Genomic DNA, 26,696 nt, shown 5'->3' on the forward strand with positions numbered 1-26,696 from the left:
GGGGAATCTAGCAGCGAATTCAATTCGATGAAGTCAGGTGAGTCGTAGATTCATCAAACAAAGCAATAACAAAATAATCTAGGTCTGTTTGTAGAATACACACAATTCACGCACGCTCATACATTAAGTGCGTTGTTCGGAGGATGATGCTACTAGCCGTATAATGTAACAATAAAAAAATCGATCATGAATTGTAAATGGAAAAAAATCACCTCGAACAGAAATCTAACTCTAGTCTTTTGATTACTTCTCCGACACCTTACCAATAGGCTAAATCGTCGGATGAATACTAGTCAAGGTGTGGCGCTATAAATCAATTTTAATTCGCTGCTAGATTCTACGGCAGAAAATGCTCATTATGCCTCGATAATATGGTGCTCTATATGCCCCTAGTCAACAAATTTAAGTAAAAACGTGTTTTAAAATTGATAAAAATGAAAAATCAAAAATTTTATGATGGTAAAAATTGAGAAACAATGTGTACATCATGTTGCAGTGCGTACATTATAGATCAAGGTTATTTTAAGATCATAAGAGCTTATTTCGTGGTGCTCAAAAGTTATAATATTTTCGTAACTTGAGAACCAAGCTAGTTTTTTTTTAAATATCTCTGTAAAGATGATAAGGAGATTCCTTTTTTTGTGAAAAATTAATACTATAGGAAGTACGAAACAAATCCTCATGAAAATTTATTTAAGAAAATACGCACTTTCGTAGAAAAGCGTAGTTCTCATTATGCCTTGGGTGCTCGTTATGCCCTCATCTCCCCTAAGCTGAATTCCTTTCGTAGTTTTTGCACAAGAAGTGATACAACTTCATAAAATGGAAGAAATACGTTGGTTTTTCTGTTAAAATGTCTATCAACAAAAAAAGACCACATTTGGTAAAAATTTTTAAAATGAAGAATACGCCCATTTCTCGATCGAAAAAGAATAAATGTACTCTTAAAAGAATATCCCTACTCTAGTGCCCAACCCCGGCTTTAGACGGGGTAAAATGAAGTCAACATAAAAATAAATCCAATGATTATTTATACTTACTTTTTTGCTCAGAATGTTTCGAAATTTATTAATCTAAAAACCGATACTAACTGCAACTCAATACTAACTAGAACAACTGTTCGTCAAGCAGTTGTCAAAAGCAACAGCTATACCCCCCTTTAACCCTTTCCTTCCCATGGTAGCACAGGTGATCCACAACTTTGCACAGCTCGCATTTGAACTGGGCGCTTTGGATCAACACCATTTTTTCACCGAATGTGTAGATATGAGTGAAGAAACATTGCACGAAATTTGAAGAAAATCGGTTTGCTGGGTTTTGCTTGGCAGATAAAAAGCTGTAAAAAAGTCGGATTTTTTTCGAATTAAAATCAAGTCTTCATTTGTAGTTCAATAACTTGATAAGTTTTTATAGTTTCCTTGTTTCTGGCAGCGCTGGTTTTTGATCGACCGTCTTGTTTTATTGTCCCGCAGTTTTATTGAAATATTTACTAGAAATACGTATTTTTTAATCTGTGATGAGTTTAAGTGGCGTTATTTAGTGTTCAGTGTGCAAAACCGTACTATGATTTTCTACTTTAAATTGTCCTAAATGTGTTAAAATTGAGTTTTCCTTTGTGCCGTAACACGTAAAAAAAAAACATACCCCAAGCATTCGTGTAGTGAGCTGTGTATTGAAAGTCACTCCTCTAGGTTGGTGAGTAAAGTGAACTTTCTTTCTTATTACTTTTCACAACTAACATTCTCAAGAGTATATTGCACAGCAACAAATCGTTGACCAAGCATATATCTCAACCGTATCTGCATGCGTCCACCGTTTGTCGGTCTATCTGAGTAAAAAAAACTGCCGCTGTTCAACTTCTTGTGGTTCTATCATTTGCTCAGCTGTTAGTAAATCTCGTCGCTGAGCGGTGTAGTATTTGGCCAACCTCGGGGCACTTGCAAGTAGTGCGAAAGTGTGTGTCTCTGTTATTAGCGCACTTCAAAGGGTTGTGTTTCTTACACTTGCTAGCTTGTTAGTCAATCTCGATCGCTAGCGGTGAAGATTAGGCAAACGCAGCCAGCGCACATGAGTAGGTACGAAAGTATTGTTGCTTCCGTCAGTAGCACACATTGTTGGAACTAGCGTGTGCTGGTTTTAATGGTGACTCGTCACTTGTATTCTTGATAGTCGTACACAGTGCAACATAAACTTGAAAATTGTTCTTTTTGGAAAGCAATGATTTTTCTTTTGTTTTAAAATTAGATTTTTATTAGATTTTTTTTTTTTTTTTTTTTTGTGCGTTTAATATTATGTAATCAATTTTTTTTTTTATTTCAAGCGCTTTAAATTACATTATCTTTAATTTCGTACACACACATTATTTAGGTTTGTCTTTGTCCTTAAAATTTAATTTGAGTTGCGATTTTGACATTGAACCCTTTTAAATAACGCTTTTAATTAAATAGTTCTCATCTCCGTACATACATATAATTTAAGATAGCTTAGGGTTTTTTTAATTAAATTTTTGTTCCTCTTTTCATAACAGTCTTTCCTTTTTAATATTTATTGTGTTGTTTTCTTAAATAATCCTAGTTTTAGTTGTGCATTTATTAAAAATAAATTTATAAGTCTCTTATTTCTTAATTTTAATAATTTCTAGCTTTAGTTGTGCGTTTCATCAAACGAGTTAGTTCCTTTTAGCTTTTAATCGTTGTATTATGGCGATGGCGAACATGGAATGTGATGACGAAGTTATCTGTATAGAGTGTAATAATACTGAAAATAATCTTGATAAAATACTTACTTGTGCATATTGTTTCAAGAGCGTTCATCTTCGGTGCAAAAATTTGATTGGCAGTGCAGCTCGCAAAATGAAAGCGCAGCAATACTTTTGCGATGCCAACTGTGCATGTATTTACGCCAAAATAATAAGTTTACGGAAAGATCATGAAACTATTATCGAAAATATTCATACTAAAATTGAAACGACCGTTTATAATGTGGTTTCACATGAATTGACCTCAATCAAAACAGATATGAGATCAGTTACTACTGCGATAGAGGCTTCGCAGGAATTTTTGTCCACGAAATTCGATGAAATTCAGACTGATTTCAAAGACATAAAACTCCGAAACGATGCTCTTGAAAAAGAAGTAACTGACCTCAAATCTAAGCATTCAAATCTTTCTAATCAGGTCCTTAAATTAGAATCAAACCTCGACCGATTTAACCGGGAAGCTGTTTCTAAAAACCTCATGATCTTCGGAATGCCATACAAAAATGGAGAAAATACACAAGAACTTGTACGCAAAACATGTGGCACTTTTGGCTACGAGCTTAAAACTGAGTCCATTTTAAACGCTGTTAGGTTAATATCCTCGAACAAACCCAATGAAAAGTGTCCACCGATCAAAGTTTTATTAAAAGATACAGTCATAAAAGAAGAAATTTTTAGTAAAAAAAAAAATTTTGGGAAACTTGCCTCTTCTTCAATAGATCCTTTATTAGTAGTTGATGGTAAAGCGCTTAACGTCACAATAAGGGATGAATTGACGCCCTTATCTATGGAAATTCTAACTGAATTGCGCGAATATCAAGATTTAATTGGAGCCAAATACATCTGGCCCGGAAGAAATGGTGCCATTCTGGTCAAACAAACAGAAAATTCAAAACCTGATATAATTAAAACTAAACTCGAAATGAATCGTTATATGAGCATGCATGTCACTCAGCAAGGAAATAACACATCTACGATTCCAAATGAAAGTCCTTCACCCAAACGAAAAAGGAACAATGCTGATCCACGATCAAAATAAGATCTTAAATCTACAACTGTTTGAAACTTTTATATATTTTATTCAATGGATAGTTTAATTAATAGATACCACGAAAATGTAGAAGATTTTAATTTAAGTAGTTTTAATAATGATTCAAGATCCTTTAGAATTTTGCAATGGAATGTACGTAGTATGAATAATTTAGATAAATTTGATTGCATATTACAAACTATTGATCATTTTAATGTTTGTATCGATGTTATTGTTATTTGTGAAACTTGGCTTGGTAAAGATAACTGTTGTATTTACAACATTCCGGGATATACATCTATTTTCTCTTGCCGTGATCAACCATATGGAGGCCTAGCTATGTATATAAAAACAAATTTGAATTTTAAAACTACTGAAAATATAACTTTTGATGGCTTTCACCGAATAAGTGTCGAAATCTGTACAAGTGGTCAAGTAATTTGTGTTCATGGCGTATATAGACCCCCTGCATTTTCGTTTAACAAGTTTTGTGATCAAATTGAATCTCTTCTAACGTCTGTTGCTGATAATCACTCCTGCTTTATTGTAGGTGATTTAAACGTTCCTGTGAATCTGGTTAATTTGAATACCGTAGCAAAATATAGATCTATCTTAGAATCTTTTGGATACGCTTGTTCAAACACATTTCCTACTAGGCCAACAACTCGGAATATTCTAGATCACGTAATATCGAAGCAAATTGACTTAGATCGATTGAAAAATGATACAATCTTTTCTGATGTTAGTGACCATCTACAAATACTCACGTCCTTCAATTTATTAGGTGATAAAAATGTAACAATTCTAAGAAAAGAGATAGTTGACTACGCTAAACTAAACAGCTTATTTGTGAATTATTAAACAGTATTCAACTACCAGAAAGTGTTGATGAAGGCCTACAAGAAATCACATCAACTTACAATCGCTTTGTGAAAGTTTCTACTCGTACACTTAATAAAAGGGTAAAACTTAAAGGTAATTGCTGTCCGTGGATGACATTTGACCTGTGGACACTCATCAAAATAAAAGATAATTATTTAAAACGATCAAAAAAGCATCCTAATGATAACAATTTGAAAGAGATGTTAATTCATTTAAATAAAAAAGTGAGTGCAAAAAAACAAGAATGTAAAAGACTCTATTACGAGCGCTTATTAAATAATTCTCCGCATTCTAAGCTCTGGAAAAACATAAATACGCTCTTAGGTAAATCTAAAACGACTTCCTCAATCAACCTTTCAGATGAAAGAGGTGTTATAACCAATAGTACACAGATTTGTGAGAAATTTAACAAACATTTTTCCACAATTGGAAAGAACCTGGCTAAAGAGATTCCAATAGACACTGAAAATGATCATTTGTCTCATATCGCACAGGTAGAAAATACAATCTTCTTACGACCCGCTAATGTAAACGAGGTTCGATTAGTTATTTTTTCACTTAAAAATAAAAAGGGTCATGGACCAGATGGCTTCCCTGTTAATGTCCTAAAAAACAACCATGAAACATTCTCGTACATACTCACACAATATTTTAACCAAATATTAGAGTCAGGAGTTTTCCCGAACTGTCTAAAAATTGCGAAAGTTATCCCTGTTTTTAAGGCTGGCGATTTGCTTGACGTCAATAACTATCGTCCTATCTCGACCTTAAGCGTTTTTAGTAAAGTGTTCGAGAAGCTTCTTGTTAATAGGATTGTAGACTTTCTAAATCAGAACAATATACTCTATAAACTGCAATATGGATTTAGATCAGGCTCGAGCACTCAAATTGCCATCTCAGAATTAGTGGAATCTATCATATGTAAAATAGAGTCAAAAAATGTTGTTGGGGCATTGTTTTTGGATCTCAAAAAAGCTTTCGACACTCTAAATCATGACATATTATTGTCCAAATTGCATAAATACGGGATAAGAGGAACAGCAAATAATATCCTTCGTAGCTACCTAGAAGATCGCAAGCAGTTTGTGGCTATTGAAAATACAAGAAGCGAATTAAGAAATATTGATATCGGTGTACCACAAGGGAGTAATATCGGGCCATTACTTTTCCTCTTATATGTAAATGATTTATGTAACCTTCAACTTAAAGGCACAGCACGTTTATTTGCCGATGATACAGCAATTTTTTATTCAGAAACTTCACCTGATATTATAATTCAGCACATTGAAGACGACCTAAAACTGCTTTCAAAATATTTCAATTCAAACCTACTTTCACTTAATTATACAAAAACCAAATACATGTTGTTTCGTTCTTCACATAAAAAACTGCCTCGTACTAATGACCCAGCTATGAATGGTAATACGATTGAGAGAGTTAGTTGTTTCAAATACTTAGGAATTTACTTAGATGAAACTCTTTCATGGAATCGTCAAATTGAACACCTGGAAAAAAAAATTACTCCTCTTTGCGGTGTTCTTTGGAAACTGAGAAATTTTGTTCCCCAACATGTTCTCTTTAAATTTTATTTTGCGTTTATTCACTCTCATTTGAACTACCTTGTTATGATATGGGGAAGAGCTTCTTTGTCTCACTTACAGAAACTTCAAACGCTCCAGAATAGATGCTTGAAAAACATCTTAAAACTCCCTTTGTTATTCCCTACCTTTCAGCTATACTCTTTAAGAACGCATAACGTTCTTCCAATATCTGAACTCTGTGATTTGCAAACTGTTATATATATCTATGATAATCTACACTCAACTGAAAATATTCAAAACCTCCATTTTACTACGGGGTTGCGAACTCATAACACTCGCCAGTCAGATTTCTTGCAACGAAGCCGATCCACAACATCATTAGGGCAAAAAAGAATTTCGTTTATTGGACCTACTAAATACAACACCTTACCAACTGATATTAAAAACATAACCAATCGTTCCATGTTCAAAACCAAAGTGATACAGCTTTTGAAAGAAAAATTGAACCATTAAAACAGTCGATCATCAACCAGTCTTTGTTTTGCTTACCTTTTGCATATTTGTAGCGTTAATTTCTAATATTATTATTCTTTAAAAAATTGTAGTTTGTATTTTTATCTTATTAAATTATTGAACATAACTTGATAAAATTAGTAAATATAATTAGTGTAATAGTAAATATAGTATAATGAATCTCTTCAAAGGAAATTATTTTCCATTGAGATTCATATTGTTGTCAATTTAGTTAAATAATACATTTCCTCGCACGACATTAAACAATTTTGTGTTCTCAGCATGATTAAAATTTGCTCGCGTTAACTTTTATTATTCATTGCTGCCAGACATGCTGAGAACAGTAGCGTCCATTACCAGGGGGCTCAATTGAGCCTTTTGGTGTGGGGGAGTGTGGTGGGCCGCTACAAAAAAAAAAAAAAATTACTGACGTGCAGAAGGTTGCTTATGCAAGCAGAATCAAATAATGGTTTACTTAGATTTTAACTAAAACATATAAATTTTTCAGTAAGTAAATGGGATCACTGGGAACAAAACGTACTTTTTTTTCTTGTGAAGCTTCTTATCAATACACAAGAAAATCATTTTGTCAAAAAAAAAAATCGCTTTAGGATAGTTATTTCATCTGCTTAAATGGCCGCATGTCTCGAAATATTTGTAAAAGCTCGCGATTTTCTCGAAAAACGGCATGTTTTGTTTCCCTTACACAACGTGTCATGGTGGCCATTGTTGAAGGCAAAAATGAAAATGCAAATATTTCAATAAATAGACTTTCGAGGAATCCGTATACCAAAGAAGTTTTTTTTATCAAATAGGATCGTTTTAGTTTGTGATCAATGAAGTGATGAAATTCCATGTTTTTTGCAATTATTTCCTGTTTCTCATTTGCACCCTATGTGTTGTTATCTTCCCAATGGAGCACATATGATCCACCTCAAAACCCAAATTTATCAAATGGATCATTAAAGTAGGCTTAAATTTTGTATCTTTTGTTCTAGAACATGGGTGGCCAAACCATGACCCGCGGGCCACATGTGGCCCGCCTCTATCTTTTTGTGGCCCGCGAAGCATTTTAAGAATTGGATGTTTTTTTTCTACATAATTTAAAAACCAATTATGTCAAGCAAAAGAGAGACATTTTTATATTCTTCAATTTTTACAACATTTTACATATTGTCTGTACTTTGCAATCACGTATTATGCAATTAATATTTGCTATTTAGTTGCATCATACAAATGGTATTAAAAGTGACCTCCACTATTCTGGGAGCGTTGAGAGTCTTCAAGCGGAAACTACTCTATTTTTGAAGAGTTTGGAAGGTGTCAGGGAGATATGCTAGCAATTTAGGAAAGAACTCGAATAACTCAGTACATTAAAATGATAATAAGAAAGTAGAAAAAAAATATTTATGTTTATTTAGAGCTGAAAATTCTGAATATTTCAAGTCACTTACAAGATTTTTGAAAACATAAATTTAGTATCTTTTGAATTTATTGTCCGAAATTTTATTTGTCAGCTTCGATTGAAACAAATCAAACAGGAAAACAGAAGCTCAAAATAATTGAAATCTAGTTTGCAAAATTATCACATTATATTGTAATCACAGCATTATCAGAGTTGTATTGGTACAAAACTTCTTTTATTTGTCATTCGAATTCTATTTTCGAAACTTTGTTAACCAACAAAAATTATTCAGCATGTTAAAATGGATTTAAAAAATATAAAAACTCACACACTTTATTTGTACTTAACTTCAACAGAAAAAGGTCAAGGTATTTTAAATATACGTGCAATGGTATATAAACTAATAGACAGAGTAGGATATTAATCGCTGATCGCTAAATAATGTGCTTTGTTTTTGTTAGAAAATTCATTTTCTCTCCAAATTTACCACAAAAGCTCCACCAAAGACAACTTGACAAGCGAGATGATTAATATAAAGTTCCCCTAAGATTGTGGAGCTTTTTTTCTTATCAGTGCTTTTTTATCTGTTCAACAAAAATTAGGAGAGCAAATAATTTGAAAAATATGAAATTATCAGCCTAAATAATAAGTGATCATATTTTTAAAGCCACTCTGCCATTAAAATATTCAGTTAGGTGAAATTCATCTAAATTTCGATTTAAACTAGTTTGGTATTTACATATTACGGGGACTTATTAAGGGGACTTTTTTTAAAAATATATTTTTCTTAGTAATTTGCTTGTTCTTGTTGATTTATATCAAAAAGGTAAAATGTCAATGATAATTTGAAAAAAAAATATTTTATAAATTTTATGAACGGCTTTCCCACTTATCGAATTTGAATTTGATAAAATAATTTTTTTTAAAAGAGCGATCATTAAAATTTTAAACATTTAGATCAGGTATGTCTAAATGTTGAAAGTTTCTTAAAGAACAACACAAGAACATAACAAGCAAGAGCTCTTTTCATATTATTTTTTATTATTATCATTAAAAAGCGTTAGAAAATTTCATCTGAAATGCGAAAAGCTTAGGAATGGTATTTTTTTGAAAATCCCATTCTGCAGAATGATCTTTATGGGATGAATAAGCCCAGAAAATTTAAAATTGCTTAAAACGCTATGTTTGTGAAGTATTTTCAAGGAAAATAAATTTAATTCATAACCCATGTATTGAATCAGAATTGGAAGGCATAATCTTGTCAGTTAGCTCGTAAAAGGTATATTAAATACTTTAAATGTTTATTTTTACCAAATAAAGAAGAACTGATAAAAATCTATACTGAATCTCGAAAATCGTTTTATTAAACATGTAAAACATATGTTTGGCTTAATTTATACTTCAAGTAACCCACTGAAATTTGTTTGCACTTAATACTAAAGAAAAAATTGTTGTGTGGCCCGCAAGTAAGTCTCGGTACTAAAATTTGGCCTGCCTGTTGAAAATCCTGGCCACCCCTGTTCTAGAACTTTTACTGTAAATCAATATTTCTATTTTTAAAACGTGAAAAACCTCGTGGGAAGGAAAGGGTTAAGACTCTATTACAATAATGAACTTCCTTGGAGGTAGAATTATTGGTATAAGATTCTATGCCGAACTGACATTAACTAGATTTCTAACAATTGGCATGGGTGACAAAAAATAGGTCCAATTATAGTTTACTCATGATTTAAAGTTTCTTTTAACCCATATAAGAGGTGGAACTGGGTTGGAAATGGGAAACTATAAACTGTTTTCTTTTGCCCGTCGGTTTATATACACACGCACAGAACTTGATGCCCTATAGTTTCTTCCAGTATCCGTAAAAAATCCGTAGATTTCGAGCATCGATCCGTCAATCCAAAGATCTACGGAGAAATCCATAGACCTGGCAACGCTGGTTGGAAACAATTTTTTTCTAATGCCGATTTACACACACACAGCGCTCGGTACATGATTCGACAATATCCTTGCTGGCTGATTGTTTCCATCCTGCTTTGTCTTGTGATATAGAATATGGGATCTGTTTTATTTGGTTTCTTTCAGACATATGCAACGCGGTTGCTCTGGGAGGACAATGCCAGTTATTGAAAGCTTTTTAATGCCGGTCTGGCATAGAATCTTGTACCGATTATTTCACCTCCAAGGAAGTTCATAATTGGAGTAGAGTCTGATTTGTGGTTGAAGAGTTCAACTAGACTTTTACTAACAAAACCTATTGAAAAAGATTGCTTGAAAATATTTTTTCGAAAATAAGTAATTGAACCATCCATTTTATTATCATTTTCGGCTGAAAAATGCACAACAGTTTAGTTTTATGATACAAACAACGATCGTTCTAAGAAAATTTGATCATTGAGGACATTACAATAACAACAATATTTTCAAAAATTACAAAACTATGCTGAAAAACTTAAATTTCAGTTTGTTCCGTAGTATTTGTAGCTAAAAACCTGACAAAATCCGGGCACGGATTTAAAAAAAAATCTTTTCTAAGACCGGGCTTCAAAAGAATAGTCGAAAGATAAAAACATGTTTTTATAATTTCATTACGTCAGCAACGTTAAAATCTAATTTTCGATGCCATTATTGCTTTGAAAGTTTATTTCAATAAAACTGTCGAAACCGATTGGAATCTCTATCATTTTTACTTATTTTTGCTTTGTTTGAACTTAACATTTTTCACACAAGAGATACGTAACCCGTAACTCTCTAAACACGTTTGTAAACTGATTAATTTTTCTGTTCTGTGTGCGTTCTGCTCTTCTCCTTAATCTGTACCCATTTCTTTCTCTTATTTTAATTTAAATTCCTCTGTCCAGGATTACTAACATTTTTTTTTAATTCAGGGACATGAACAATGAAAATCAGGAGACGTTTAACACAAATTTCGGTCGAAGCGAGGACCTTTTTTCGGTCATTAGTTCACATTTTGACCTCCACCTATGTCTTTAATGCAGTTCCTAACTACCCATTTTTCATCACATTCACAAAAATCAGGCAAAATCAGGCTTATTTTGAAGAAAAAAAATCAAGGAAATATAATGGCTTATAAAGTTGTGAGACTGAGCCTTGAAAAACAGGCAAATCATGAAAAATTCAGGCACATTGTCAACCCTGCCGCTGTCTAACATGTCTGTGAAGATGTCACTCCGAGTATGGATTGTGTTACCATTCTCACATTTTAATCTCAACTTTTGATATCATTTTTCTCATTCTTATATTAATTAATTCAATTTATCTTATAATTGCTATCTATTTCACCTTTATTCCCAACAGAAAAAAGCCCAAACAGTTTTGTTATTTGACGCTTGCTAGTATTGTGCATAAATCCGGGATAAATATAAGTTTATATCCCTAACATCTGGGCAACCGGGCCATACCGGGAAGGGTAGGGCTTTTCCCATTTTTAATGAAAATCCCAGCAAGTTGGAAAGCTTATATTTATTGCTATAGCATTAGTTATTACTTATAATCTTAGTGACTAAAAAACCGTGCACTGCGAATGACCCATACTGTTACCAATCAAGAAAAAGGCGCACAGGAATAAACGCAGTCCCAGGAATTAAAGCGGTTTCACATGGAACCCCAACGAGAACATCTAAGGGGGTATGCACCTTTTCTGACCCCTTCTTCGCTAGCATTCAAGGGCAGCCAAATAAAATTCCACCAAAATTTCACTAAACTTGAATCCAAGTGTGGGTATTGGAATAGCTTGAACCTGTTATTGTTGTTGTTGTTAGGTAGCTGCGATTCGAATGCAGTTTGGTTTGGTGATTCGGACCGGAAGTAGATTCCATGGCATGCTTACGGAAGTTTACCATCGAAATGGAAAGCTTTTCATGCTAACCATGCGTAGGTACCTAACCAACCAGTTGCAGGTTGCAGGTAACAACCATAGCAAGCAGGATGCGATTCTCGTTGGGAGCATTCGTGTTTGAGAATAACAATTTTGCACCGACGCTGTTACTGTTGTTGGTTTTCGGTGGGAAATTCATCTGGCAAAAAAGACAGTGACGGAGATAGGAAGTCGGGGAGGGGTAGATATGCCTGAAGGTGAGTGCGAGCAAATAGAGGCGGTGGGGGTGCAGGTGAAAATATGCGCTCTTATTCGTATTCGCTTCTGTGCTGGAAGGGCTTTTCCTACTCGTGCGGTGTGCGGCTAGAAATTGTGTGTGGTTGGGAAATTGTGTGTATGTGTGCGTGGGTGAATTGAGGGCTTTATTTTTCTTGCTTTCGAAAGTGCCAGGGAATCTAGTGCTGAGAGAGGATGTTCAACAACGAGCAGACACGGACGATGTTCTAGGGCTAGCTTTGACCTAGGATGGATTATTTACCTGCTGGAACTGTTAGAGCGCTTGCTAGTCCTGCATTTTAGTGGAAATGATGTTTGGCAAAGCGTAGAAGGAAATATATAAATTATTCATTCTGGTTTACTTTCACACACAAACATTACTATTGGTACAAATTACATGTTTACTCTTGAGCATTTAATTAACGGATTGTTGTTTGTATCTAGGATGAAAGGACCAATTCGGAACAGAAGAAGTTGAAGAAGGTTGTTAAACTAACATAACAAGATCAATTGAAATTGGGATCAACTTGAATCTAAATAGAAAAGTCTACTTGGTTTTTGACTAACGATATTGAGAAGAAAGAGTTCAAGCGTCAATGATGTAACTATTGAACCGAAAGGGCATGAATTGAACTTTCAACAGTTGAACCATTTGTATCAAGCAAGTTATCTAGCCGTTGACTTATACTCACATTCCTGACCGACCATGGTGTGATTCGGCTGGATACTTGTCCCCGTGTGATATCCGTAGCCATTTTGAGTCGCATAGACCGTGCTTTTCTGATCTTCCATGGCCAGAGCCAGATCCATCGAGTGTTCCAGAGCTTTGTTGTCCAGCCCCGTCGTTGGGTAGTAAGGTGGTGGCGCCTGACTCTGCTGGGCCACTATCGATGGCCGGACGGAGTCCATTTCGTAGTCTTTGGCTGAAGAGGACGACTTTTTGCTGTGATTTCGTTTGCAGCGACAGAACATAAGCAGAAGTCCGACGAAGAGGGCAAACACTACACAGGATACGACAATCGCTATCAACGTGGGTGTAGCCATGAACTCGGAATCATGGATATAGGCAGGACCAACTGGAATGAGGTGAAACGGGTTAGATGGTTGTTTCTTACTGTAACTTTATTTTGGAATTCAAATAAGGAGTGTATTCGATAAAAATGCAACACTTTGTTTTGTGTATAACTTTTCAATGCATGGATGAAAATTAATGAAATTTTCAGTGGAATTACCTAGTGATATAATGTTTATAAGTGCAATGTTTTGTTAAGTTCTTTCAAGTGGTATTTATGATAGCTTTCAATATAGAGGTTTTTTTTACTTTAATATTTGGGAAACACGTGCGCAATCTATAATGTATACTATTAACCACAATTTTTTTTTCAAATCAAAGCTAGTTTTGATTACCCTTTCTGTTTTCAAAAGCTTGACCTTCAAAATATCCCAAAATTTTGAATTTAGTCAAAGTTATAACAAATTCTGCCGATTGTCCTTCTTCGGCACAAAAACAACATATTTGACTTTTTATCTCTCCTTCACAGTTTTTGCGTAACGGCACGATTAGAGATTTAACTTAAAATATACTGAAGTGATTTACAGAGAAAACGGTCGCATTTGGAGGCAGTCTTTTTCGTATTTTTAGCCATTCATCGTGTCAATCGTTTTGAAACACTGAGTGATGTTAAGTTTCCACAGATCGTTAGCTTTCTCAAGAGTTAGACATTAAATTTATATTTTTTTCTCCTCGTTTATCTCTAGGAAATACAGGGGAGACTTTTCAACGAAGAATTTATGATTTAAAACCTGCCAGATGATCGCTAAAGTGTTCTTTTTACTGTCCATTACGAAAATTGTCAAAATATCTCCCCACTAGCAGCCAAAATATTTTGCACATTTTGTAAATTTTTTTCGGAGGGCGCATTATTACCTTGTAGATATTAAGTCAGACCTGTTTTAAGTCAGCTGGACGAACCAGTAAGAAAAAATATTTCTTATATCACTTCCTCTATTGTTTTCTTTCGAATTGAGCTTGAAAAAACCTCTCACAATCCTAAATTTCATGGAATCAATCATCTTCTCGTTTTTTCAAATTTGAGCTCATTTTCGGATCCTCTAGGACTTCTTAAATGATTTACTTTGTAAACGTTGATCGAATAGTTGATTTCCACCTGTTTTTGGGTTTTTAATGGGACTTTTCTGGATTTCTCTCGATTCTACCGAAAAGATTTTGTCAATAACTTTTGAATTGGGATCTATTGACTCTATTGAAGCTATCTCAAAAACCACTTGACAGATTTTTTTCCAAATTTTGCACACGTACACATTATTAGGTAGATTCACTTAAAATTTCATCAATTTTCATCCATGCATTTAAAAATTATTCACAAAACAAAGTGTTGAATTTTTTTTCGAATACATTCCTTATGTTTCTGGAATTCTGATTCTGAATTCTTATTTTGAATTCTGATTCTGAATACATAATATTAATATAATTAATGACCGTGAGTTTTATTGTAAGTTTATTGTTTCATTTTGGACAAAAATGTAGTTTGTGATCGAAATGCTTTTAATAATTTCTCTCTTACTCATTTTCGACATTTCATTTTCATTTTATCTTCTATCCGTCTATAATTTTCAAATTTTTAAATGTTTTTGCTTAAAGAACATAACATTCACCTATAAGGATGCTAGATTAACTATCCATTCTGAATTCTGATTCTGAATACTGAACTTGAATTCTGATGCTGGATTCTGAATCTTAATTCTGATTTTGAATTTTTATTCTTTTTTTTTATTTTTTTTAAATGAGATTAGCCAATTGCTTTCATCCTGTATTCTGAGAACAGAGTTGGATTTTTATTCCTAGAATATTTTGATTTCTTTTTTTTATTTAATTTTTGTCAAATGTTTTGTCAGCATTACCTTCTTAGTTTAAGGGTTTCTACATTTTGTTTTTTGGATTAAGGTTTTGTCATATTCCTATCCAGCAAAAAATGATTTCATATAAAATTGTGAATAGTTCTGTTATGATCAAGTTTTAACCCTCATCCGGTTTAGAGTTTAAAATTTGAACTACATATTGGGATTTTATGGCTTTTATCTTTTTTTCAGGCGCTTAAAAATCATTCAGAACCTTGTGGAAGCCCAGACAAATACTTCCTTATAAGTTCAGGCTAGAAATCGCTATATTTCTCCTGTTTCTCAAGTACATTTGTTATGAGAACATTATTGTAACGTACCTACTCTAATATGTGTTGTGGGCCTACGTGGTTGAGTTATTCTACTGAATGAAAGAATCTCGGTTACTATGATTCATTGTAACGTAACTAAGATTAGATTTTTGATCATTAATTTTTATCTTATTCAAAGTCTAAGATAAAAAAGAAATTAAAAAACTATATTTTTCCATCAATCAATCGTCAAAGCTGTTAAAAAAACAGTCATAGTAGAGAATTTTGTAATAGTAGATTGGGTAGTGGACGTAATTTGACACATTTTGGCATCTTTGTGTTCTCAAAATATGACAAAAAAATGTTTTACGAATTATTAAAAGGTTACTAATATTTTTTTTAACTTTTTGTAAATCTGCATTTTCTTAAATTATTTCAACACAAAGATTAATCTAGCACCTGAATTTCTTGGAAGCAAAATTTTTGAGATATAACTAAATTTAAAAGAAAGGCAATTTAATACCGGTCCTGCGATGAGAGATACATTCGGTTTTAGTCAGAAGTGTCAAATTGACTTTAAGCCCTGGACCGAAGAAGGTCAAAGGACAACTTTTATAACCATAAAAATGCAAATGCAACTTACTTTCAGCGTCCACATATTCGCCGCAATGTTCGTGGTTCGACTTGAGACACAGCTTGACGCGAACTCGTGGTGGGATCTCTTCCTCCAGAGCCATCGGTAGATCGTCGTCGCCCAGTGAACGGGCACTACTCCTTCGAGCCGAAATCATATTGTCCAGTATTTCTTCCTTGAAGGTAGGTCTACTGCCGGATACCGCTAGTGGTATCGATTGGACCACCTGCCATGTCGAGATGGGACTATCGTGATACCCGATAGATTCGACGATCGCTATTAGCGACAGACAGGTGGCTCCGATATTCACGCCTAGCTGTCGAGTTTCCGGATCAAATCCTACGTGCAGCGGAATGGGTACTTTGCTAACTTTGGTAGTTGTGGCGATTTCATTTGAAGGTTCCGAGTTTCCTTTGGCGTTGAACGCTTTCACTTTGAATACGTAGCTTTGGTGTTGATCTAACGGGGTAACACTGCAGGGTACGTCCCGTTGACAGTCGAACTCCATCCACTCGGAGGAAACCTGTTGAATGACGCCACAATCGCCGTTCAGTTGATCGTGATGCGGAATGGCGACCTTGCGATATGAAACGAAGAATTTGGTGTTGCTGATGCCTCCGTCAAAGCCGGGATCCCAGACTAATGAGACGTAGTTGGAGCCAACGTCGGCAGCGTGTAAATTGGTGGGCTTTTCTGGAGCTCCTTTAGGTTGGAGTCGTATTGGAGTTCGGATGGTTTCGATTGAATTGCCAACGCGGCAAGTGTAGTCTCCGTAATCTAGGTGTTTGAGGTTGTTTATCCGAAGAACGCTTGTGTAGATGTCATTGTTATCGGTGGTTGTGTTAATTTCATAGTGACCGTCCGAAGACATTGATAGTGCCGCAGTATTAGTTCCAAAGTGCCACTGGAATTCTGGTTTTGGGTAGGCTTGAACCCGACATATTACTTCGGCATTTTCCTTTATTTCATAGGCTACTTTGTTGTACTGGTGCAGGACTATGGGACCATGTTCTATTCGAAGATGCATTGTGGCATTGGCAACACTGACTTCATTCTCGAAAAGACATGTGTACATTCCTCGATCACTGGGAAGAAGTTGTGTTTTGTGGGGTCTTGCTTTACCCTGGAACACGAGCATACTCTGGACGGTGACAATACCACTTGGGCCATCATTGTTACTGGTGCTGAGACGGTACATGTTTGCATCGGTTGTGATATCGCGTCCGTCCTTCAACCACCGGACAACGGGACGCGGTTTGCCTTTCGCGTGACAGCTGACGGAGAAGTCACTATCACCAACCCGTTTAGTCATGTGTTGTTGCATTTTTCCTACGAATTGAGGAGGTTGATGAACTTCTAGTTTTATGGTAGCCATAGGACCGTGACCAAGTTCGTTCACTGCATGACAATGATAACTGCCTTCACTGCCTAGATGTGCTCTTGGAATAACATATTGAGGGCCTTGAGCTAAAATCGTATTGGATGATACTTCTCCGATCGCGTCCTTGAACCACCGGAACTGTGGAACGGGCCAGCCTGGCGGATTTGCGGAACATGTTAGTGTGACACCACTGCCTACGTGGACAACCGGTTTATTAGGATTGATGTAGGCCTGTCCAGGTCGATGACGGACAAGAAGAGCCACCGTAGAGTTTCCGATACGTTCAACCATTTTCCCTCCGTAGGGTTTGATCATGTTAACAGCCCGGCAAATGTAGGTTCCAGCATGCTCCGCTTTGACTTCTCGCAGTTGAAGAATATCTCCAGCATACCGAAAATCTGGCGTTCCTTCTTTAAACCACTCAATAGATATCGGAGGAGGATTGGACGTAACATTACACCTAATAGTGACGGTTTCTCGCTCTTCAGCTTCCCATGTTTTGGATTCAATAACTACCACTGGAGCGTAGAGCACATCCAAATTAATAATTTGCTCTCCAACTTTTCCCAGACCATTATCAGCCGAGCAGCCGTATTCGCCAGCATCTTGGACTGAAACCCGCTGGATCACGTGGGTCCGAGTGGAGCTGACAAATCGCCCGTTTCGCGTCCACCGCACATTGGGGACATTTGGTTTTGCATCTACGGCACACTCGAGCTTGGCCGTGGTGTCCCGTTCTATCCGGAGAGGGTTCTCCGGTCCTATTCTAACTCGGGGGTAGTCTGCAAAAGAAAGAAAAAATACATAAAAGAACATTAGTGGAATGTTTCGGGTATCGCTGCCGGATGCACACAGCGAGAAGGAACTGGAACTGAGTTTTATCACTGTTAAATGAGTCCGATTTGTAGCGACAACACTTCTGGGACAAAGAATGCGAAAAGTTTCAACAAGTCACACCGGACAAGTTGGTTTCCCTCCGCAAAGTTGGAAGTGGCATGTGGCAGTTTCTCGGAGACAGTCGTTAGCTGCATTCTAGCTCTACGATAAGACCGGGGTGCCCGGTTCTCGAAACTCGGAGCTAGGAAGCTATAGAAGACCGCTGCTGCTGTCTTTCTGTTCTGTTCCTTGTTGCGTATGCGGTTGTTTGGCGGAAACAGGGCGCCTGATGCGCGTTCTTTTTGTGAACTTCCCCACTCCGTGGTGGTGGGAGTAAAACTTTGTTCGAAAGTTTCAGTTTTCAGCCGGATCACAAGTTTTGCTGGTCGGTGAAGTTGCATCGTTAGCTGGAAAGAATTTTAGAATTTGTGTCGCACTTTCTCTCCCCGGAACCAACAACGTGGGTCATTGAGTAAGTAGTGAGACCATCGAGGGGTCAGTTGATGTAGAACGCGCGCTTCTTCTATCCTCAAATCGTTTCACGGGAAAAGTACGGTGGGAAGGAAGGAAACTTTTCAAATTGACTGCCACCAAAAGGCGATAGGAAATGGGGCAGTTTTTCAAGAAAAGAAAAAGTAACGACACGTAGCTAGTACCTAGCTCTAGGAAGCGAAAGAGCGTCATTGTGTTGAGAATTGCGGAAAATTATCTAGCGCCCGGTGCTCAAAACTCCACGCCGCCATTTGTGCTGTCTCAGTGCTGATATCATTAATCTCAATGTCGTTGAAGGTAATTGAGTTTACACTACTAACTCTCTGGATTTAGGAGGGAAATTAATTGTCTTTCGGTGGAGAATCATCGATGTTCGTGGAAAGATTTGCCGGACTGGTGATAATTGCATTTCGACCATCGTGTAATGACTTTAGTCTGGGTTAACTTTTCATTACCTTTGATTGCTCTAAGCTTATAATTTACTTAGAAGTTGGCTTTTGTGACTTCTGGCCCCAAATTATGCGAGCAACAATCTAGATTTTGATTGATCTTTAATTGGAAAGCGAGAGTTTTGTAATAAAAAAAATGTACCATAAACTTATTGACCGAGTAGAGTATTCCAACGTTTTTTTTTTGAATTTCCAATTGCTTGAGGTCTACTTGAAGTAGGCGTATGCCAAACTGACATCACGCGTTTGTTTCGGCTCCGCAAATTTTATACTAATTCCATTAAAAATATCGAACTTTAAACAATTAAATTCAATTCAAGTCTATGAAGATCTCCCAAGAAACCTTTTGTGTGAAAGTTGCGAGTTGGAATTGCATAAGAAACTTTTGAAGAAGTTCGTGGTACAGTGAAAGTTAAGGAAAATTTAAATTGAAAAAAAAAATCCTGGAAAAGGTGTTTTGTGAAGCAAATTGTGAATTGGATTCGCTGGACAAATTAAAATAATATCACCTTGGAGAAGCTCAAGTCAAGAAATAACATCTTTACTGGAATAGAATTCCAGATGTCATCAATCAAACAAAATTTGTATCTGCGTGAAGTTTCGTTAGGTTTTGGTGAGATCAATCCTTTATTTTGGTACTTTTTATAATTTTGCCTTTTTAACAATCATACATGAATTTTAAAATAATCCTATAAAGCGTTTGGCAGGGAACTCCACTCTCGTTGTAATAACTATCTATGATCATTGCACGGTTTGCTCCGGCAATAGGCAGTGTTGCTAAATTCCATTGAATTACATTTACAACTCTGTTCGGAACATTATATATTTTTCTTTTTATTCATATTGCTTTGTGGTTTTTATCCCCCAACTCAAACTGCCCTACAATTCCAAACAAACACGAAAACTATTACTGGCTTGAGTGTCTACTGCCTGGCTCTTATTGCGAAAGTTTCTCCAAAAATCGAACATCTCTTCTGTTGCCCTTGAAACTTTAGCCGGTCCTGCTGGGCGGCTGGCTTATTCAACAGACAACTGGGTTTTCGGTGTGGCGAGATGCTGCATCCGTTCCTAGAATGTAGTCTCGCAATGATACCGAACTTGATACCATTCTTCCTTCTGCGTCGTCGTTATCAAGGACATTTTCCTTGTCCGTCGTCGGTTGTCAGGCAAAATCCACCCTATCCACCCACATAGGGCGCCCCACTCTTGAATACAATATCTCGCACAGCTGGATCGAAGAAATTAACGTCGCCGTCGTCAGCGACTAGATATCTCGAGACACTCGCTCTCGGTTCATGTATCGAATATCCTTCACGATGACGATTTCCTCGAAGCGGATAAGTTTTCCAATTTTCCTCGAGTAGACAATTTGATGTTGTAGCAAATAGCGCGTTGTTTGAATCGGCTAAAGTTTTAACGAAAATTGCATTTTCTCGCACACATCACGCAGCAGAAGATCAAACGAATGTGCGAGTTTTATTTTGCTCAAGTTAGACACGCTGCTTCCGAGAAATTTCTTATAAAAGTTGACGTTAATGTTGTTTCGGTTCTATAGATGTATCATAAAGAATAACACTTTTACTTTTAGTATAATGAACGAACTCTAAGAAACCTATCATTAAATGCAAGACAGAAGTTTTGATAAGCTTTGGAGTGTTTTTCAATAATTAATTAAGAGTTGAGCTTGGTCATTCTGATCCCAAAGGACTAAGCTCAATCACTTTGTTTTAAATTCAATTATAAAATTGTCCTACTCTCAAGCTAGCTAGCAAGCTTAGACCTCCCGAAACCAGTTCGTTTGATGTCACTTTGTGGAATTCATTTAGATGTAGATTTCACGAGAATGACCACATGCGAATCCTAGGCGTGTTGGTCGCGCGAAGCGAACGGACTGGCAGATTGACGACGCGATTGATTGAATGTACACAACATTCATTGATGGGGCACAATGTTAGCGTCTAGCGAGCGTGTAAACTTCATTTGATGAGCGGACGCCGAGCATCGACAGATATCGTTCCGGTGGATTGTATTTAGATATTTACTATTTAGGTATCAGATTTCCAGCGCGTTCGTCCTGCTTTCGCTATTATCGATAGCGCTAACCTAATCAATCCTTTTCTCGCCCGGCTGAAGTTGATTACCATTTTCGATAAGTGAAGTGCAATTAGTGACGGTTTAGCGCAGTTAATCAAATACATCGGAAAGATGCCGATTGCGGAAGATCTAACGTTGCACAGCAAGATGCATTTGGCGGGTAGTTTGGAATTTTGATTTATCTTGAAGCAGAAACGACCAAAATCGGTACAAATGAAATGATAGAAGTTGAAAATCAGAGACTCGTATGTGTAAAGAGTAAGTTTTAAGAAAGTAATTGAAAAGAAATTCTTTTCTAGCATATTTATCGAAGAGATAATTATTCGCGAAGCTTCAACTATGAGACTGAACTATTTTACGTATACGATATGACTAGGGCGTGTATATCATTATCTACTGACAAAATTGACGTTATTGAAAAAAATCGACGAAATTTCAAATTTTTGTGTAAACGGAACAAAAACATAATTCAGTAAATAGTACAAATTATACATTTCTAGATTGGGTAATAATTTCACAAATAAAACTAGGCACCAGTGCTGCATTTGGCATTCGGTTTTAAAATTTTCAAGCAATTTTCATCAACTTGTTTCATTAAGAATTGCAACAAACTTTTGCTCATATTGTGGCGCTCCTGGTAGACGGATTTCGAAATTCTTGGGTCCCATGTGTTCGGGAATTTTAAGTAGCTTCACGGCTGTGTTTTGACATTCCGCAAATCGACTTTTATGACGATACCAACCTGTAGAACTGTGATTTGGCCAGAAACTTCAGTGAAGCCCATACTAGGATTGCGAGGAGAATTCGACTCCAGGAAGAAATCAAGTTATATCGACCTAGCAAACAGCTAAATCGGACCATAAAACGGAAAAGTGTGGCCAAAATCCGTGCTTGGAAGCCATACGACCAGGTGCTGACCTAGTTCGAGGGGTGTCTTCTGATGGACGATGAAACCTATGTCAAGGCTGATTTCGGGCAAACCCCAGGTTAAAAATTTTACTTGGCAAGGCTTTGCTTGATAATTTATGATTTGGCAGCGCATTTGCAGCTGTGGAAAAAGACGAAAGTTTTCCTTAAAAATAAAACAATGACGTCGGAACTATACTAAAAAGAGTGTCTTTAAAAATGAATATTGCCGTTCATTCGACTCCACGACCATCCCGTAATGTTTTGGCCAGATTTTACAAACTGTCAAACGTTCAAGAATGGTATGCAGAGAAAGGGGTCCAGTTTGTTCCGAAAAACCTTAACCCACCTAACTGTCCCCAGTTCCGCCCCATTGAAAAATACTGGGCAATCATGAAGAGGAGACTCAAGGCAAAGGGTAAGGTTGTCAAGGACATCAATCAGATGCAGACCCTTGTGAATAAGATAGCAACGATGGACGAAAAAGGTGTGCCGCGCCGTCTAATGAGCCATGTTACAGGAAAAAATCAAGATTTCCTTTAAAGACCGTGATGAATTATTTTATGCTTATTTTTTTTATTAAAAGTATGAAAAAAAACATTTGTTTATAAAATCGAGTTTTTGTTTTTACAATCAAATTCTTAGAACTAAGAGTAGGTGAATAGAGGAAAGAGGTAGTTTATGTTTTAACAACTTAAAGATCAGGTTTAAAAAAATATGAAATTAAGAATTTATAATCTTAGTGTTTCAATTCGAGACTCAAGTTGAAATTCCCATTTTAAAAGGATTGATTCTTAACAACTTTGAAATATAAATCGAGAATTGATGTAGTGATCAAAATTTTGAATAATTTCAGTGTAGCAATGCACACTGGGTCAGCTAGTAAAGAATGAAACAAAAATCCAAATGTTAGCTACAAACTTCAGTGAATCGCAACGTAATCATGCCACATACGCTTGAAATGTTAAATTGTTTCGTTCCCTAAGAGCAAGTTCACTCGTGTTGAGAAAAAGTGGTAGAAATTTTGACATTTGAAAATGTTACCAACATTTTGAAAATTTTACCAAGCAAAAATGTTTTCAAGATCTTTGGGCGTTGAATATTTTTACAACATTGTTTCTATTTCAGCCGTATGTGATAGAAATCGATCTATTTTTGCATCACAGCATGCGAAAATATAACGCGTGTTGTAAAAAAACTTAAATGTCGCAGATCTTGAAAATGTTTTTGCATTGTATAGTTTTTGAAATTTGCCACAAATGTCAACACGGGTGAACTTGCTTTCAGCAGTTATTTCTGTCCTCCTGCTAATTCTTTAGGATCATAGTAGGCATTGAAAAAAAAATCAACATTAAAAACGCCTAAAATAATACGCATATGTACTTCTCTTCTATCACAACGGTTTCATTCGGTTTTGATTTGACTGAGTAAACGATAGTAAGTTATTTCGATTCACTGATTGAATGTTAACTGCGGGTGGCTCCAGAGAGTGACCTCCGCATTGCAACATTCTCAGTTAGTCCCAAAAAAAAGATCGAAACTCAACACGTCCTCACACGTTCGTTGTCAAACAAGCCCGGTCGGTGGGGATGATGCTGTAAACCAAGGGATTGCAGTGGAGAGAGAATTCTTTGCATTTGGAATGGTAATGATCAAAATTCCACAACTGCTCAACAAATTGCAACAATTTGCAACAATTAGCACATTTTCACTCTCTCTGAGCACCGGTTTCTCTCATTTTGACTTTAACCTTCTAGTTCTCTCTAACAAATTGCAACAAATTACCACAAATTCAATCATTGGCTGCAAAATTTGTTTGATCATTGACGATGATTCTCCGTTTATCTCAGTCCCCTGCTGTAAACATTCGTTCGTTCGGCATGATTGGTGCAGTGCAGAAATTGAATGTTACTTCTACCTTCATCAGTGCCGCCGTTTTGTACTGGTTGTATGAATGCACTTCAACAAATGAGTTTTCTACATACTTTTGCACCTGAAATGGATCGTTTTGCTTCGTCTTACTTTTCACGGATGTAAAACCTGAATCACACTACCCGAGTCGGTATGTTCAACGTTCATCGCACGGATGTGCTCGGTGTTTTGTCATTGGCACAGCATACATCTTGTCGACATTTATCCGGAAAGCTGATGACTTCTCTGTCCGGGTTTGCCAACCCCCTTCAACCCCTTGCCCATCGATCCCAGTAATTGAAATTTATTTCTACATTTCTGGTTCAATGATCGATTATTCGCTTTCGACAGTTTTCATTCACGAAAGTGTCATCATACACAATTGTTCACATCACTGAACCAGAAGTCCTAGATTGAATTGTGCAGCAGGAGATTTTTTCTCTCTACAATTTCAGTTTCTACTAACAGTTCTGGTTCGATTCAGCTGTGCGCAACCAATTTTTCATCTGTTTTTGTAAGTTAACAGAAATAAATGCATTTGAGGAGTGCCACGGGGTGGTTCCCGGAAAAAGTAATCGCTGTTTTTAAAAGCATGTTTGCGTGTTTTTTTTCCGCTACTGTCTGAAAAATGGGAAACTCATTTATTTTGATTTAGCTTCGAAATCGTTCGACTGTTTTTGTTCTTTTTTTCGGTCTAGATCCTTTTTCGCCTCTTATCTCCGGAAATGGTTTCGTTTCACACGTTGTGTTTGATCTTGTCTAATGGCATGTGGCAAGCTTTTTAAATTTTATTGAACCTCGCCCTTCTTTGGCGTTGTGATAAATTATTTGCTCTAGTTTAATCGATATTGGGCTGCGGCACAAACAAAGCGATAGTTGATTTTGTTTCGGATAACAAATCGACTTTCACATGTTTAAACGTTTTTTTTACAAGACTCTCTTTATTGACAATTTTAATTCTTAAAAAAAATATGTTGATGTATGATGGCCACACGAGGCAAGATGAGTTTTAACGAAATGTTGTGATTGGGAGTCTTTTTTCAGAAGACATCTTATTTTTTTGTTCTTATTCTCTGTACTGCCCGGTTTGGATTTTCATTTGGTACTTACTTGCTAAATTTTTATTTGGTAAATGCAATGTTTTTTTTTAGAGAATGCACTCACAGTTATTACCAGATTTCTTTAAAGCTGAAAAGGCCACTTTAGAGCAAAATAAATATCAATCAAGCGTAGAACACTTACTTAGGGGTCATCTTACATCGTACGTCCAGGTCTTTTTGTAATTTATCATATTTTTCAAGTGTCTCACACCCCGCTCAGGCCTTTTATCAAATAAGTCAGAATGGCCGTAGGAATAGGGGGGGTTGTTTGGGGGCTTTAACAACGATTCTAAATTGAAAACTCAGATTCTTATTCATCATTTAAAATTCACATTAAAATTCAGATTCACATTTCAAAATAAACATAAATAATTTAAATAATGAATTAAGATTAACGAGCACTACCAAATTTTAATAATACATTAATGAATGAAGACTCTAGATCTTGGCTCTTATAATTTTGATCGGGAATTAAGATTCGGAAATAGTATTTTTCATACATTTCAGAAATCGTATGATAATTAGGAAACAGATTCAATTTTTGAATTCAGGTTCAGATTGCAGGTGCAGATTAAAAATTTAGAAAAAGATTTAGCTTGTAAATAAGTTTTTCAATCAACATAAATTTGTTGAGAAACTTGAACTTGAAAATTTGCTTGTCAGTTTAATTTCCAGATTTCATTTATTAATCAAAACTAGTTTATAAACACAATTTGAAAATCACAAATATATAAAGGAGAGTTTGAGTTTATTTTCTAAGTTTTGTTTTATGCAAAAAATCTCAAATTAAAAATCTGCACAACATTTTATATTTTCTCAGTGTATTGTTTAACTTTTAAAATTGCAGTTTATGTAGGCCCAATTCCAAACTAAAATCATAAATTTGGTTACAGTTTGCATCAAGCAAATTTGATCTGAAAAATTTGTATTGATTACTTTTTTTATTTGGAAAATTTAATTTATTTCCATCAAAGGTTAGAATCTAAGAATTGGCAAAAAAAATGGAAGATCGGGCTTGTTTGATTGAAGTATGCATAGAATATTTTTTTTAAAGAAATTGAAGGCTACTCTAAAATGAACTTATTTTATGCTCAAATCAAACAAATTGAAAGATACATCGATGGAAGAAAATTCTCTATATTTTTTCTTAGGGCTTCATTATAAATAGTTTGGCAACGCTTTAGGTTGAGGATCATTTTTCGAAAACTATTAATGAGTGCTTGAAAATGAATAATCATATAGTTACAAACATAATTTGTTTTGACATTTTTTTTTTATTCGTACATTGTTGGGCAAAAGTCATCGGTAAAAATCAGTCACCAACCCCTCTCCCCCCCATGAGTCGGTTCTTCCTACGGCACTGGTTTAAGTTTATACTTAGCTCCTCATTCTAAATCAGGGTAAATTAGAATAAATAGGAAACGTAAATTAATGATAGTT

At 35.8% G+C, this 26,696-nt stretch overlaps 1 protein-coding gene across 4 annotated transcripts in view; it reads right to left on the minus strand.

Annotated features, from left to right (window-relative positions):
- The window catches only part of LOC129747697 (hemicentin-1-like), a 633,328-nt gene that overhangs the window by 19,068 nt on the left and 587,564 nt on the right, over positions 1 to 26,696 (minus strand). For 3 of the 4 annotated variants that reach the window (XM_055742016.1, XM_055742014.1, XM_055742015.1), the window contains exons 6-7: positions 16,057 to 18,210; positions 12,936 to 13,319 (exon numbers count right to left, since the gene is read on the minus strand). In XM_055742016.1, coding sequence (XP_055597991.1) covers positions 12,936 to 13,319; positions 16,057 to 18,210 — 2,538 coding nt within the window. Of the gene's footprint in view, positions 1 to 12,505; positions 12,536 to 12,935; positions 13,320 to 16,056; positions 18,211 to 26,696 lie in introns of all 4 variants that reach the window. The other variant, XM_055742017.1, reaches the window with a different exon arrangement.

Source organism: Uranotaenia lowii, chromosome 2 (assembly GCF_029784155.1).
Source record: "Uranotaenia lowii strain MFRU-FL chromosome 2, ASM2978415v1, whole genome shotgun sequence".
In the NCBI taxonomy this organism is placed as follows: domain Eukaryota; kingdom Metazoa; phylum Arthropoda; class Insecta; order Diptera; family Culicidae; genus Uranotaenia; species Uranotaenia lowii.